Genomic DNA, 13786 nt, shown 5'->3' with positions numbered 1-13786 from the left:
GGTACTGCTAAGGCAAAAATCTCCGATGACCGTGCACATGGGTGCGCACACACAGCATGGGAATGGAATGGACACAAGCAACACATCTCAAAGAACAACAGTTACGAAAGGTAAGTAACCGTTTTTTTCCAGTAGTGGTGTGCTACAAAGAAAATTCTGGAGTGGTCTAGAGGAAACAACCTATCATGTGATTTGCACTGAGTCACTCTCTTGATGCCGCTGGCATGCCATTCTACTTCTTATGGACTCCACTGAAAACCAAGAAACTACATCTGAGAAAATTTTCCTGTGGAACTAATACACATGGGATGACTGAGATCCATGTAACAAGTTCTGTGCACAAGGATCAGAAAGTGCTTTCAAAACTATATAGAGAGAATTTCACCTTTTTGTATAATGCACAGCAAAGCTTAATAACAGTCCAAGAAATTGAATATAATAACCAGATTACACTACTATGGAATTCCAGTTCGGAAAACATAAGAATTTCTCCAGGACCTGGAGGTTGACACCGCTCTTAAAAATACTATAAGATTGTTACTGACTGACTGTTCAGATCCAGTATCTTAAGTATAATTTGAGAGTTGGCACTTCTAGCAACATAATTCCCCTTTAAACCATTTTGGGATGTTAGTTTGATGTGGTCTCAAAATAAACTGCATCATGAAGGAAACCTGCACAACACTTTCAAAAGACAAACATGGGAGCTTAAATTCACAACTCTGCTAGACACTAAAAATGATGGACTGAACAGGGACACTGGATTTGTGGTTTATTTCAACAATCTGTAACCTAGTAACCCCCTCTTTTTGTCCTATGACTGCAGAGGTGGTAATGGGCACTGCCTTAAATGTGCTAAACAATCTGTCCTATCATGCATTGTGCTATGATGCTTGCTCTCCCAGATCTGTAAAAGAGCTCTGTGTAGCTCAAAAGCTTGTCTGTTACCAACAAAAGTTGGCCCAATAAAAGATATTACCTCACCCACCTTGTGTTTCTTGAACGTCTCCAGTCCAAGTACTGACCGAGTCAGATGAGATCATAACTCAGAGTGGGCTGGTTTCAAACAGCCCTTCCCTCTTCACCTTTCTATTTAGCTTCTCCAAGGAAGATATTTATATAAACATGAGAAGTCAGAGCCTTTAGAGTAGAGACAATCTGACTTTGTCTGATTATCTTTATCCATTAAGGTCTGTCTCTCTGCCTCTCTTGTTTTGAACACAGAATACACCAAGATGGCATACAACTTGGAGAGATGCTTCCACCGGGCAATGATGAAGCACTTCCCTGGTGAAGATGGGGACACAGATGAGGAGTTCTGGATCAGAGTGGATGGGAAACGGGAGAAGAGGAGCCGTCGGACCGGGCGCTCGAGCACTGGCAATGTTTGGACCCGATCTAGAGACCCTGAGGGATCAGGCAGGAGACAGCAACACCTGGAGAATGGAGGGAAACCACCACCATTCCGGGCTGCTTCCCGGGCTCCTGTTTCCTCCTCATCTTCCTCCTCTGCAGAGGAACCAAGTGGCAGCACAATGCAACCCCCTCGGGAGGTGGGCGCTTCCAACGGCCAAGGCTTCCCTCGCCCACTGCATTATGGTGGAATGCCCAGCCAGGTGCCACACCCTGGCCAGATGGTAAGGACTGGCCTCTATGGTTTTTCACAGATTATACATGCAGAGAAGGGCCCGAGAATAAAATGGTCTCCTGTAAGTTCCCAGAAGAATCCCTCCTTTATGATCGGAGCCTCTTTTTGGTGGTGGAACATGGGTTCTCATTTCTCTTTTCCTCCTCCCTTTTCCTTCTTTGTCCCTCTATAGTTTTCTCTGTGTCCTTTTAACCTTCTTTGGTTCACGCCTCCATTCTTCCTTCCTGGTGTGATCCATGCAAGACTTGAAAAGTCCCCAGGGCAATGGTAAATAAAACACTTTTCTTTGGTGAGTGGAATTATGCCCTCAGTTCTACAGATTTTAGGCTTAAACATTTTAGCTGTTAGGGTTGCAAAGATGATACAGTTTTATCTTCCTGAGTCTGCCGATAGACAGCTCAATTGCCTCTGTGCTACTTATAGCTTCCTAATCAAAAGCCGAGTATAATGAACAAGACTGCTGCTTGGAGCTCAAGCCCCAGAGGCTTACGTGAAAGATGGAGCAATCAAGCATCCTGGTAGAAGAGTCCCCCTTCTCAATTAATCCAGGCTCTGTCAGGGTCTGGGAATTGTCCTGGAACTAGCTGGTGGGAGCTCCTCCCTAATCTGTCTGTTGTTAGCCTCAAGCTAGTTAGGTGTCTGGCAGTTGTATAAAGGCCTGGTCTGTGGGATTCATAGCTGGGATATTTCTTCTGGTTCCCTGTGTGAAGGAGTAACTTTGTGGCATGGGATCTGTATTATTGTACACCACAGTCTCCAGCATAGCTCCTTGGAATAAGCAACTGAATTCAGTCAGAGACTCAAACAGCCTGTTAGACGCACCTCAGTCCATGGCTTCCCAGTATCTGTAGCAGCTTTGCTCTTCTGCAGCTTTTGTTTTTCTTTCCAGCGGCCAGCAGTGCCAGGAACATTTGGCCCTCTGCGGGGATCAGATCCAGCCAAACTGTATGGATCACCGCGAGTACCAGAGCCCCACCCTGGAGATCCAGTTCAGCAGCACCAGCACTTTGCCATGCAGGTAAGAGCCTTGCTCTGAAATTCATGTGTACCATGTTCTAGCCTTTTGAAAGAAATAGAATGGATCCAGAGAGCAGGGAGCCATGATCTGCCCTTCTGTACTCATGGTGTATGAGTCAGTGACTGCGGTTTCCACCTCACTGCATTTGTTGGTTACAATGCCAAATGGCATCCTCTGCCTGGGGAGGGATCTGTCCGATGCTGTGAGTCACTGATTCTTTCCTGTCTCCTCCTGTTACTGGTACATGAAAAGCTACAAAGAGTAAGTGGTGATTCTCACTGAACCTGGCCTCTTTCTCTCCCTCCCACAGTCTACAGTCGGACTGAATGAACACAGAGGACACAGACTGGCTGCACCAGAGAAGCAGATGTGTGCAGGGCCAACACATGTCTCTGCACTGGGGCCACAGCCTGGATCCCTGCAGCTTGGGCGGATGAGTGGCCCTCCCCCAGATGCTAGTATGTACCCCCCAGTGCAGTTCCAGCAAGGATTTATTCCTCCAAGGCACAATGGACCTCCAATGAGACTACCTGAAAGCTCAGAGGTCCTCCCAGGCCATATGTATAGACCATATAAATATCTAAATCGAGCACATCCTGCTGCATGGAATGGAAGTCACAGTGCTACAAACCAGACCTCCCTGGGCCCAGACGAGAAGTCCCCGTTGAGCACAGGACCTTCTTTGCAGTCTCGTGCTCTTAGTCATATGATGGACCCTCGGGCAATAAGACCACCTCTGCCTCCCAGCCAGTGGACTGAGCAATCAAATTTCCTACCTCATGGGGTCCCTGCCTCAGGATACATCAGACCACCTGGTAAAGCCACCGGTCAGAGAATGCAGCAGCCTCCAGCCTCTGTGTTTGGTGGACCCCCTCAAATTCAGAGAGGATGCCAAGGTGGGGATTCCATGATGGACAGTCCAGAGATGATCGCCATCCAGCAGCTGTCATCTCGTGTGTGCCCACCGGGTGTGCCTTACCACCCCCGTCAGCCTCCTCCCCCGCATCTGCCTGGCCCCTTCCCACAGCTGGCCCATGTCGCATCAGCAAATGTGCAGCCTCCGAAACCAGTCTTGGGTAATGGAAACCCTCAGGATGCCAGTCAGACAGTGGAGCCAGAAAGCAACCGAGGTAATTTTAATTCTGTTGGTCTGAAGAGGCCAGCAGGTCCCTGCCAGAGTTAACTTTTCATTTCCTTTTTTCTTTTCCACACCTTTCCCCCCTCACCATTATACTTGGTTTCACTCACTTCTGATAGACTGCCCATCAAACTGATCAATAGGGTTTGTTGTTAAAGGAACATTTAACTATTTTTCTAGACAAGGCAGCTCAAGCCACCCTTTTCACCTACACCAAATTGAAATGGGATGGGGGGAATGGTCACATGTAATTATAATTTAGCATTTATGCATCTAGTACTGACAGCTGCTCTCTTGTTTGCAAGGTGATGTCATTTTGTGACAAAGTCAGTGTTGGAGCCCCACGCAGAGACTGTAAGCTAGATCCCAAACCACTTAGACTGGCTTAATACATTTTGATACATAGTTAAACACATTAAATATTGGCTATACCAGCTTCTAAGCACTCAGATATACTTAATTTTTTATATTTATATAATTAGAAATGCAAGAATTCCAAGAGAAATCTAAAATCATCAGACTATTATTAAAGCATGGACAATTTGTTTTTTGGTGTTTGGTTTTCATTAAATTTTAGTTAATATCAGTTGAAATGAAGCAGCAAGAACTTCTAGGATTTGGATTACAGATAGCTCTTTAAAGCTAGGACCTTATCTTCCTTTCCACATCACATCAAGAGTCCTGATCCTGCTGGGCATTACCATAGGACCAAAAATAATAGTACATAAAGTTTCAAGAGTTTTCTTGGAATTTATGTAAAAGTTGATTTCCCCAAAGTGTTAGAATTGACTTTAATTTGCAGTGTGGTGACGTGCGTCTTCAGTGCATGATCTGGAAAGCTGTTTTGTCCAAAGTCTTCTCTAATTTTTAAACAGGATTCACCTACTGCCTCTGGAGCACTAGTAGCTTTGTTGGTGGTGGTTCCCAGCATGGAAAATGTGCTGGCTGGCAACCAACACTGAACATTTAAGCCACTGACCTAGAAGCTGGCTAGTGACCATTATCTACAAGCAGCCAAGGTAACATGACCGCTATGTAAAGAAATGGTTAAATTTCTCAAGAGGTGAGGTGCAGTGACTTTGGGCTGACAACAGTAGGAATGGATGTCAGGGACATGAAGGAGTTGGGTTAATTCTTTCCACTTCCCCTTTTGCAGTGGAGCCCCCACCTGGAGTAGAAGAGAAGGCTCAGTGCATCAGTGTTCCAGAAGGGACGTACCCCAAACTGCTACCTCATTCCAACCCCCCTCTACAGATGGACTGCACCAGACGGAGCTTGCCACGGGAGGAGGAGGAAGATGACTCTGGAACTAAAAATGACCCAAAGGCAATGCAAAGCAAGAGTGCCTGGCCAGGACAGAGCACCTACACTGGCCCGACAGGCCAGGCCTGTGTGAGAGACCTTGTGACAGCACCTGAGAGAGGGCCTGGGCCTGAAAATGGGGCTGTAGGTGAAGGACCCACCAGTGGCAATGAGGGGAAAGGACTGGCGGTTAACATCTTGGAGAAGCCCCTTTGTCCTGGGGGGAAGACTTTGTCAGAGGTCGCTGTGCCTTGTATGGGACAAAGCACCAGTACTCCTGGTGTGGATGGAGGCTCAGTGGGGGGTGCTTCGAGCCAGTTTCCCCCTCTCTACATGCCTGGTTTGGAATATCCAAATTCAGCCACACGTTACCATATCAATCCAGGACTGCAGGGGTTCAGCCCTATGATGGGAGGGAAGCCTCCTTCTGTGTCCCATCCACAGCATTTCCCCACTCGGGGCTTTCAGCATAGTAACACCCATCACGGTGTCTTTCCTCGGTATCGTCCCCATCAGGGGGTGCCCTATCCCTATCAGCCACAACCTCCACCTTCCTACCACCACTACCAGCGACCTCCATACTACACTTGTCCACAAGGCTACTCAGACTGGCAAAGGCCTCTCCACCCCCAGGCCAACCCTGGTGGGCATCCGCCCGCCCACCCACCTCTGGCTAGGCCTTCTTTCTCAGACAGGGGGAATGTGGGTAGTCTTCAGGGCTGCGAGGCATTCAGCACTGCCCTGGCGTCCCCAAACCGAATGGACGTGGCAAGCGCCAAAGAGGTTCCTCCAGGCGATGGGCAGGATCCAGGACCTGAAGATGAGAAGTCAGATGAATCCCAGGAGAGGCCAGAGAGTCCCAAAGAGTTTCTTGATTTGGACAACCATAATGCAGCCACCAAGAGGCAGAGCTCAGTGGCAGCAGGGGAGTTCCTATATGGGGCTCTCCCCCCGCCTCTGAGTTCTGGGATCAGATTTGGTCCATCAGCTTTCCCTCCCCATGGGGTGATGCTGCAGACAGGGTCTCCTTATGCATCCCGGCATCCAGCCAGTCATTTCCAGCCCAGGACCTATGGATCACCAGTGAATGCTCACCTGTCTCGTCATCCAGCCACCGGCCAAGCCAATGGTCTCACTCAGGAGGGACCCTTGTACCGCTGCCGGGAAGAGAACATGGGTCACTTTCAGGCCCTACTGATGGAGCAGAGAGGCAGCGGAGGTGGCATGGGGGTGCCCCAGGACATGTACAGACCAGCGGGGTAAGATTGTTTTCCACAAGAAGGGGGGAAAATTGGAGGATGTGATGAGTGTTGGGTACTTTTGGAAAAGGTCTAGATCTGGAATCCAAGGTGCTGGTAGGAAGAACAAATTGACAAAAAAAGTTCTGCTGTCATAGGTCAGGCGTCTACAAAACTTAGGGAAAATTTCATGCCAGTCTTTTAAAAAGCACAGTAATAGAAATGAGAGAGACCCACCAGGTTGTCTTGTCTATCCCTTTACCAATGCTTCATCTTACCAATCAGAACATGTCTTGTTTTGTCCAGTTTTACATGTCTCCAGAGCAATGGGGGAAGCCCCCTACCCCAAAGTTCCACAAAGGAAACCAGTCCTTCCAGCCATTTTACATGCCACTTTTCATTCCAGCATAGAAAATGGTGCTGCTTTAAGAATTGGCCTCCCACCCAAAAACAAATGCACAAAAAAAAAACCTGGCTTAGGGGTGGGACCATGGCCTGGTGTGGGGGATTCCAGAGAAAGACGGGCAGGTCTAGATTCAGTGTAATTAGAATACATACTTGTATGTAAATAATCTGTATACACAGTGCAGCTGAGATTTATTCTTGCTGTTTTTGTGCTAAAACTGTCCTTTCATTCAACTTGGTTCCAGAATGCAAATACACCAGACCCAAGCACCCTTCCCAAAGGTGCCTACAGCAACCACGTCCCGGGAAGAGCTGCCACCACAAAAACCATCAGCATTGCCTCTGGATCAAGTAAGAGCCAGCGAAGAGCAGAGTTCGGCTGAGAACTTTTCTCTTTTCACTAATTAAAGAAGTGAAATATTTGGAAGTGGGTTGGGGGAAAGAGGGAAATGGAACAATTCTGGTGGGGGGGAAACAAGACTCTCCTGATGCTCATAGCGGAATCCCTGATTGTGGATTATACCTGGGACAACACCTGTCCCGTCACTCATGTTGAAGTAGTTGTACTGTGTAAATGATGGAGACTTTTCTTTATAAAACTCCTTGTTAAAGCAAATAACAGTGCAACTTTTGTTCTTCCTCTTCCAGAGCTAGTCCAAGGAAGGAAGAATCCCAAGGAGATGAAAGCCACAAGTGATTTGGACATGGGGGAAGGAGGACATAGGCATCCTACCTTCCCCCTCTCCCCAGTGGCATATAGCTTCCAGGGTCCAGTGGAACACAGTGCCTTGATGGCTCTTGTGTGTGTTTAAACATGGGATAGTCCTGGGTCCCTGGCTACTGGCTGTATGGCTGATCTCAACAGCACAGAGGATGCATCACAAACTAGTGGCTTGTCATGACTGGAAAGTGTGTCTCATTCAGGGTTTGGGTTGGGAGGGGGAGATCGAAACTGTCATGAACTGCTAAACTCAGGTATATTTTTCAGGGTGGAAGAGGGACAACGATTGAATTTACTTGTAGTATTAACGTGTGTGTTTGGAGCTGGATCCAGTTTACAGAATTTACCTGTTGCCTTTTTTAATAAATTTCTGTTGTTGGTGAATGTATTGTACATAATGGGGGAGGGATGGGACCCAGCTTGTAGTGGGCGTAGCACTGGGGTGATCCTTAACTGTTTACAATCATGTCACACACAAATCTTTCAGGGCATGGCAGTGGGGGAGATGATGGGAACTTTGCAACTTTCTATTCCTCCCCTTCCTCCAGTCCTCTAGAGCTAAGACACAACCCTGTAATTGATCACAGGGACTGCTCAGGAGCAAAGCATGGCACTCTCCTCTTCCACGCAGTAGTTGAGTGCACTTCCACCTCCTGCCATCATGGGGAACAAGGAAACCAGGAGCAGGAACTGAAAGTCTCTCATAGCATTGTCCTCTAGACATTTCTGGTATGAATCATCTGGGTACCAGCAAGTGGCTAATTATTCATTTGTACCTTAGTCCTCTTTAGGTGACGCCAATGCAGTTTGGAGAAAGAAACATGGAGTGGTGGTATGGAGTTGGTGTCTTTATTGGAACAAGTAATTGTGCAAGGGGTATAATACCCCTTAGAAAGGAGACAGGAATAGAGAGATCCCCGGTTTTCTGTCAATGTAACTTGTCATCTTTGATGAAAGCAAAGCAGAAATAGAGTCCCTCTTAAATGATGAGAACTCCAGCTTTCATGTGAAATAGGAAATGGAACTGCTTTAGGGAGGGCCTGTCTGATGCAACGTGAGCAAGTTGTCAACCTGTGGCGCCAGCTTTGGACGTTTTGTAAATTAGTAGATAAATGTGAATCAGAAATTATTTCTTCCAGCTAGAGTGATTAAGGGGCACAGTGGACGTTGTGGAGTGGGACAAGAATGCCTTGGGTTAATGCACTAGTCTTTCCTGCTAGAACTTGCGTTTAAATCTAGCTTTGATTACAAATTAAATGGGTTTGGTGTGGTCTTATCCTTGCCCATTAGAAGCAGATATTTGTCCACATTGTAAAGCCACCAAGCAGGCACAGCTGTGAGCCTTGGAGACAGGACTAGGTCTGTGGGACAAGAAGGGAAGGTGTTGCTACATTGGTGGGACTGAGCAGGGGCCCGGTGTTGATATAAGGCATACTGCTGGATGGGACTGCAGTGCATCAGCACCTGTGACTGTCCTGTTACTACTTTTATCCACAGCTTTTGTGAGCTTCAGAAACTTGCTGGATTAAAAATAAACATTCTTGAAGCTGTCCAGATGAGGACAGAATAATGTTTTAGTGTTTGCCGCATTTCCTAGTAACTCTGGCTGGTCTGCTGCTGTGATACTGTTCACCTCTAGTAGTGTTTTGCTGGGTTCCAGGCATTTTCCTAATTCTGGGCCCACAAACTTAACAGGAGTTTAAGCATCAGTGTTCTCTGCTACCTAGACACACACACTTGCAGTGGTATTCACACTAGAATCAAATACGCATTGAGTGGCAAGTGTGTTTCTAAAATGCAACTCTTCTTACTCCATGTTGAAGTCAACCTGTTAATTATCTGCCCTCTGCTTATAGCAGTGCCCTGATTATTTGGCGTATGCCCGGCCCCAAGCCCTCATGCAACTCAGAGGAAATCTAGTATAAATTATTTGACTATCTAATTACATAGAACATCACGTTAGTAAAGTGTCTGTTTTAACTAGTCTTTATTCTGTTCGGCAGACAAGGAGTAGCTATCCTTGGCAGTGTGGTGTAGGCTAGGGTAGAGTTCTCAACCTTTTTCTGTCTGAGCCCCCCTCCTCCCCAGCATGTTATAAAAACTCCACGGCCTGGGGGGGCAGGAAGGGGGGAGAGAGAGAATGGCTCTGGGCTTCAGCCACAGGGCACTGGGCTTCTGCCCCATAGGGCACCATGGCTTGAGGCTTTAACCCCATGGGTGTGGGCCACATGGCTCTGGGCTTCAGCCCTGCGATTTGAGGCGCTTGAGGCTTCTGCCCTACAGGGTGCCAGGGTTCGGGGCTTCTGCCACAGTGTGCTAGCGCTTGGGGCTCTGAGCATTCTGCCCTGAGCCCCAGCCAATCTAAAGCTGGCCCTGCTTCGCGGACCCCCTGCAAATGGCTTGCAGACTCCCATTGAGAACCACTGGGCTGGAACACAGGAAATGGAACTGCAGCTCACTGCCGGAATAAATGGGAGTTGGGCAGTCTCTTCCCTCAGAGAGAGAGAGGCTTAGGCCCATTCAGTGAATGGAAGTACTGAAGCAGTGTCAAGTATAAAAAGTGAAATGTGCATGTGTGACCACATTCCCAGATGATAAACGTGGCTGGTAGGGAAAGTTTTAAATACAGCAGTTATTCCTATTTAAAAACCTTTGGTTCATTGGTGATATAAAAAAACTAAAACAAAAGAGCACATTTAAAAACCAAGAAACTCTAAATATAATTTTATGGCCAAACATCTGAAACTCTAGAAATTGAATTCAGATTCTACAAACAACCTCTACTCCAGTATGGCACAGGCCCTGCATATGATGTAAGGTGGCAGCTATACCAAATATTTAAAGTACTTTTCAACTTCCTGTAAACTCCTCTTTGTCTTTGTAGGATAGGAGGGTTTGTAAATTGTGGAGAATGAGATAAAGCACTTGCATCTCCAGTTAATACTAGTATTGGAAATGGAGTTTGAGTGGAGATCTCTGTGTAAATGGAGGGTCCGATGTCAGCCTCACATCAAAAAGGGGCAGAGCTGCATATGATGAGACTAGTGTGGTTTGTACTCTCTCCTTAGAGAGGGTTGTGGAATGGTAGATAATGCTGAGTGTTTGAACACCATATACAGGGTGTGAGATATCAAAGTATGGCCGGCTCTTGACTTAGCGGAAATGTGGGAGGGAGGAGGGACAAAGGTGATCAGTATCCAGTGAACAAGAGACAGGATGGAGTAGCTAACTCCATTCTAGGAAGGCCTGTATGTGACGGCTCTTATGTAGCGTGGAGTTAGTAGGTTATTGGATTATGGGCTGCTGTAACTGGGCACATCAGGGCTGTAACCAGGGTGGAGCAGTTGCCTAGGGTGCAAAGCCACGGGGGCAGAAAAATGAGGCAGACAAATGTCAGGGAAAAAAAGGCAGGGGGCGCAAATATGCTTTCTCGCCTTAGGTGCTAAAATGTCTACTTACGACTCTGGGGCACGTGGCTTATATTGGAAATATATGACAGGAATCATGATTGTTTACAGTAATAGGAGTAGGGTGTTCTGGGACAGAATTGTTTGTGGAATCTTAACTGAATCTCCAGCTTTTCAAATAGTTTGTTCATAAATTGTTATTTCTATTACAGTATTGCCTAGGAATCCCACTCAAGGATCAGGGCCCCAGCCCATGAGCACTGTACAGCCAAATCACAAAGAAAACAACCCTGCCCCTGAGAGATCACACTCTACATAATAGACAGGATACAACAGGTGGGAAAAAAGAGTCAGAGTGGACTGGGAGAATGAAGGAACAATAAAAAGAATGGAGATTAGTGGAAAAGCAGAAGTTACAGTTCACCACTTGCCTAGGCAATGCCAGGCAGGAGTGATTTTAGGCATCTTTGCAGAGAGGTTTTTAAGGAGGATTTTAAAGAGAATAGGGAGTAGCTCTTTGAGTATTGATGGTATTTTTTCCATGCATCGGTGAGAGAATTGTAACTTTACTTTACTTTAAAATTTTCTGACTCGAGCATTTGAATTTTATCACTGCTACACATCAGCGAGGTTTTTGGCAGATGTACAGTGGGTTGTAGTGCTTCCTGATTGGGCCCCTAAGCACTACAGTAATACAAATGAACAAGAAGTAATCCCATTAAACCAGTGATATGCGGAAACTTCTTGTAGTTACACTACTTCAGGTGCAGAGAACAGGTTTTGCTATAATTACCAATGTGGGATAAAAACAAGGCTATATAATATTTAGAACAGATACTGTGCTGAAAGATCTTGTGATCACCAACACACATGACATAAAGAAGTAACTTCAAAATGAACCGACCAAACCACTCAAAAATAATCAAGGCACCAGCCCTCCAATCAGGACAATATAGTAAACCAAATTTGGAGTTTCTAGCTGAGCTGTTTGATAACTCCAGAAAGTGTGAGGAACCTTTTTTGGAAAAGCAAACTTATGTTTTTTGGTGTCAAGTGGTCGCATCTGATTAACACCTTGCTGCACGACTCCCTAGATTTTCTAAAACATATCTCTGACGCAGGAGCACCATGTGTGAGAAATCTCAAGTGGATTGTGGTATAATGTTTGCCAAGTTAGCTTCTTGGAGGCTTGGAGAGGTATCAGAATTAATGGTTTAACAGAAAACTAGTCACAGCATTAACTACGAAGAGAGTGTCTTCCCTGTGGCTTTTCTTCCCTCACACCGCAGCCCTCCTCCATTTAAAATGAAAAAGGGAGTAATTAGACAATAACCTGTTGTATTTTCCCTTCTGCTATTCAGTCCCTTCATAATCTGTAGGTCATTAGCTGTGTCTTTATGCCCAGCCAGGATTGTTTCCATATCCTTTATGACCTCATCCTGTTTCCAGTTTCAAGATGGCAGTGGGGAGACACCTCTCTTGGGTGCTGCCTTTTGGTCATTGTGCAGCAATACTCTGACTTTGGGGCATGCAAAGAACGTGGTTAGGTGAGGAGAAGATGCAGAATGAGGTCATGTTTAGTGGTAAACCTGCAGTTCCCATCATCTCAAGGGTACTTCAGGGAATGAATAGTGGCACCTGTATGGATGCTAGTGGTTCCTATTGCATAGCAGCGGTGCAGCTGGATCTAGTTTAATAAAACCAGCCTGTAAAAACTTTATTTCAGCCCTTTGGTGTGGAGGGCTGCTGCTGTGTATTTCCCATTCTGCTTTATGCACACAGCTGTACTGGCTGAATAGCAGGTGTGTGAGCACTGTGCCATCTCTCTAAAGCTGAGATTGAGATGGCAGGTCATGAAAATGTTGTTGCAGCTGCAGGTCATGTGATGGGCTTAATAGCTTGTGCATATTGTAACCGAAAAGGCGTCTCAAACACTGACCTTCCAGCCTTTCCCCATCTGTATCTGTTTAGCATACAGATGGGGTAAAGCACATTCCAGCTTTGCAGGACCCCTGCCGCCCATGCGGAAGGAAAATACTTTTAACTGGCACTTAATGAACCTACCATTCTTGTTCCCTCCACTCCCCACCCCACCAATCAGGAAAAAAACCCTTTCCAAATGCCTTTGAATAAGAACTGTCCTGGTGAGAGCTGGGCTAATCAGTCCCCTGTGTGTGGGAAGCCAGGGCAGCGTGTGTTTGGTGAACTGGGAATCAGGATCCAAGTGTGTTTTCTGTGCCTGTGTTGGGTTTAATGATGCTACATCCCTTGGGGCAGTCCCCCTTCCTTTCACTACCATGCTCACTGGCAGTATTCAAGAAGTGGTGGGATGTTGTAGACAACACTGTTTACAGCACATTGGTTTGGATTTGCCTCATCACATTCCGGTCATCTGCATTTCCATTGATGAAGGTCTTCCTTCTTTTGAAAATGCAGATGGAATTGGCACAAATCAGCGATGGGGCCAGTCCCAGAAGTCAAGGGAAGAGAGAGAGACTAGGGCCATGTCTACATCTAAAATTTTGCAGCGCTGGTTGTTACAGCTGTATTAGTACAGCTGTATAGGGCCAGCGCTGCAGAGTGGCCACACTTACAGCAACCAGCGCTGCAAGTGGTGTTAGATGTGGCCACACTGCAGCGCTGTTGGGCGGCTTCAAGGGGGGTTCCGGGAACGCGAGAGCAAACCGGGAAAGGAGACCAGCTTCGCCGCGGTTTGCTCTCGCGTTCCCGGAGCCACCCAGCAAACCGCAGGGAAGGAGACCTGCTTGCTCGGGGTTCCGGGAATGAGAGAGCAAACCGGGAAAGGAGACCAGCTTCGCCGCTGTTTGCTCTCGCGTTCCCGGAGCCACCCAGCAAACCGCAGGGAAGGAGACCTGCTTGCTCGGGGTTCCGGGAACGAGAGAGCAAAC

The 13786-nt window shown here is 46.8% G+C and overlaps 1 protein-coding gene across 2 annotated transcripts in view; it reads left to right on the top strand.

Moving 5' to 3' along the window:
- Positions 1-13372, top strand: part of LOC115640046 (cat eye syndrome critical region protein 2) — a 137496-nt gene extending 124124 nt beyond the window's left edge. For both annotated transcript variants that reach the window (XM_030542925.1, XM_030542929.1), the window contains exons 14-19: positions 1225-1637; positions 2538-2666; positions 2977-3796; positions 4961-6365; positions 6995-7100; positions 7398-13372. In XM_030542925.1, the coding sequence (XP_030398785.1) occupies positions 1225-1637; positions 2538-2666; positions 2977-3796; positions 4961-6365; positions 6995-7100; positions 7398-7403 (2879 nt within the window). In that variant the 3' untranslated portion in view covers positions 7404-13372. The remainder of the gene's footprint in view (positions 1-1224; positions 1638-2537; positions 2667-2976; positions 3797-4960; positions 6366-6994; positions 7101-7397) is intronic.
- Positions 13373-13786: the final 414 nt, after the last annotated feature.

This window comes from Gopherus evgoodei, chromosome 1, assembly GCF_007399415.2.
Source record: "Gopherus evgoodei ecotype Sinaloan lineage chromosome 1, rGopEvg1_v1.p, whole genome shotgun sequence".
Classification (NCBI taxonomy): Eukaryota; Metazoa; Chordata; order Testudines; family Testudinidae; genus Gopherus; species Gopherus evgoodei.
The sequence above is the reverse complement of the archived record's forward strand: the minus strand, read 5'-3'. Positions and strand labels throughout refer to the sequence as shown.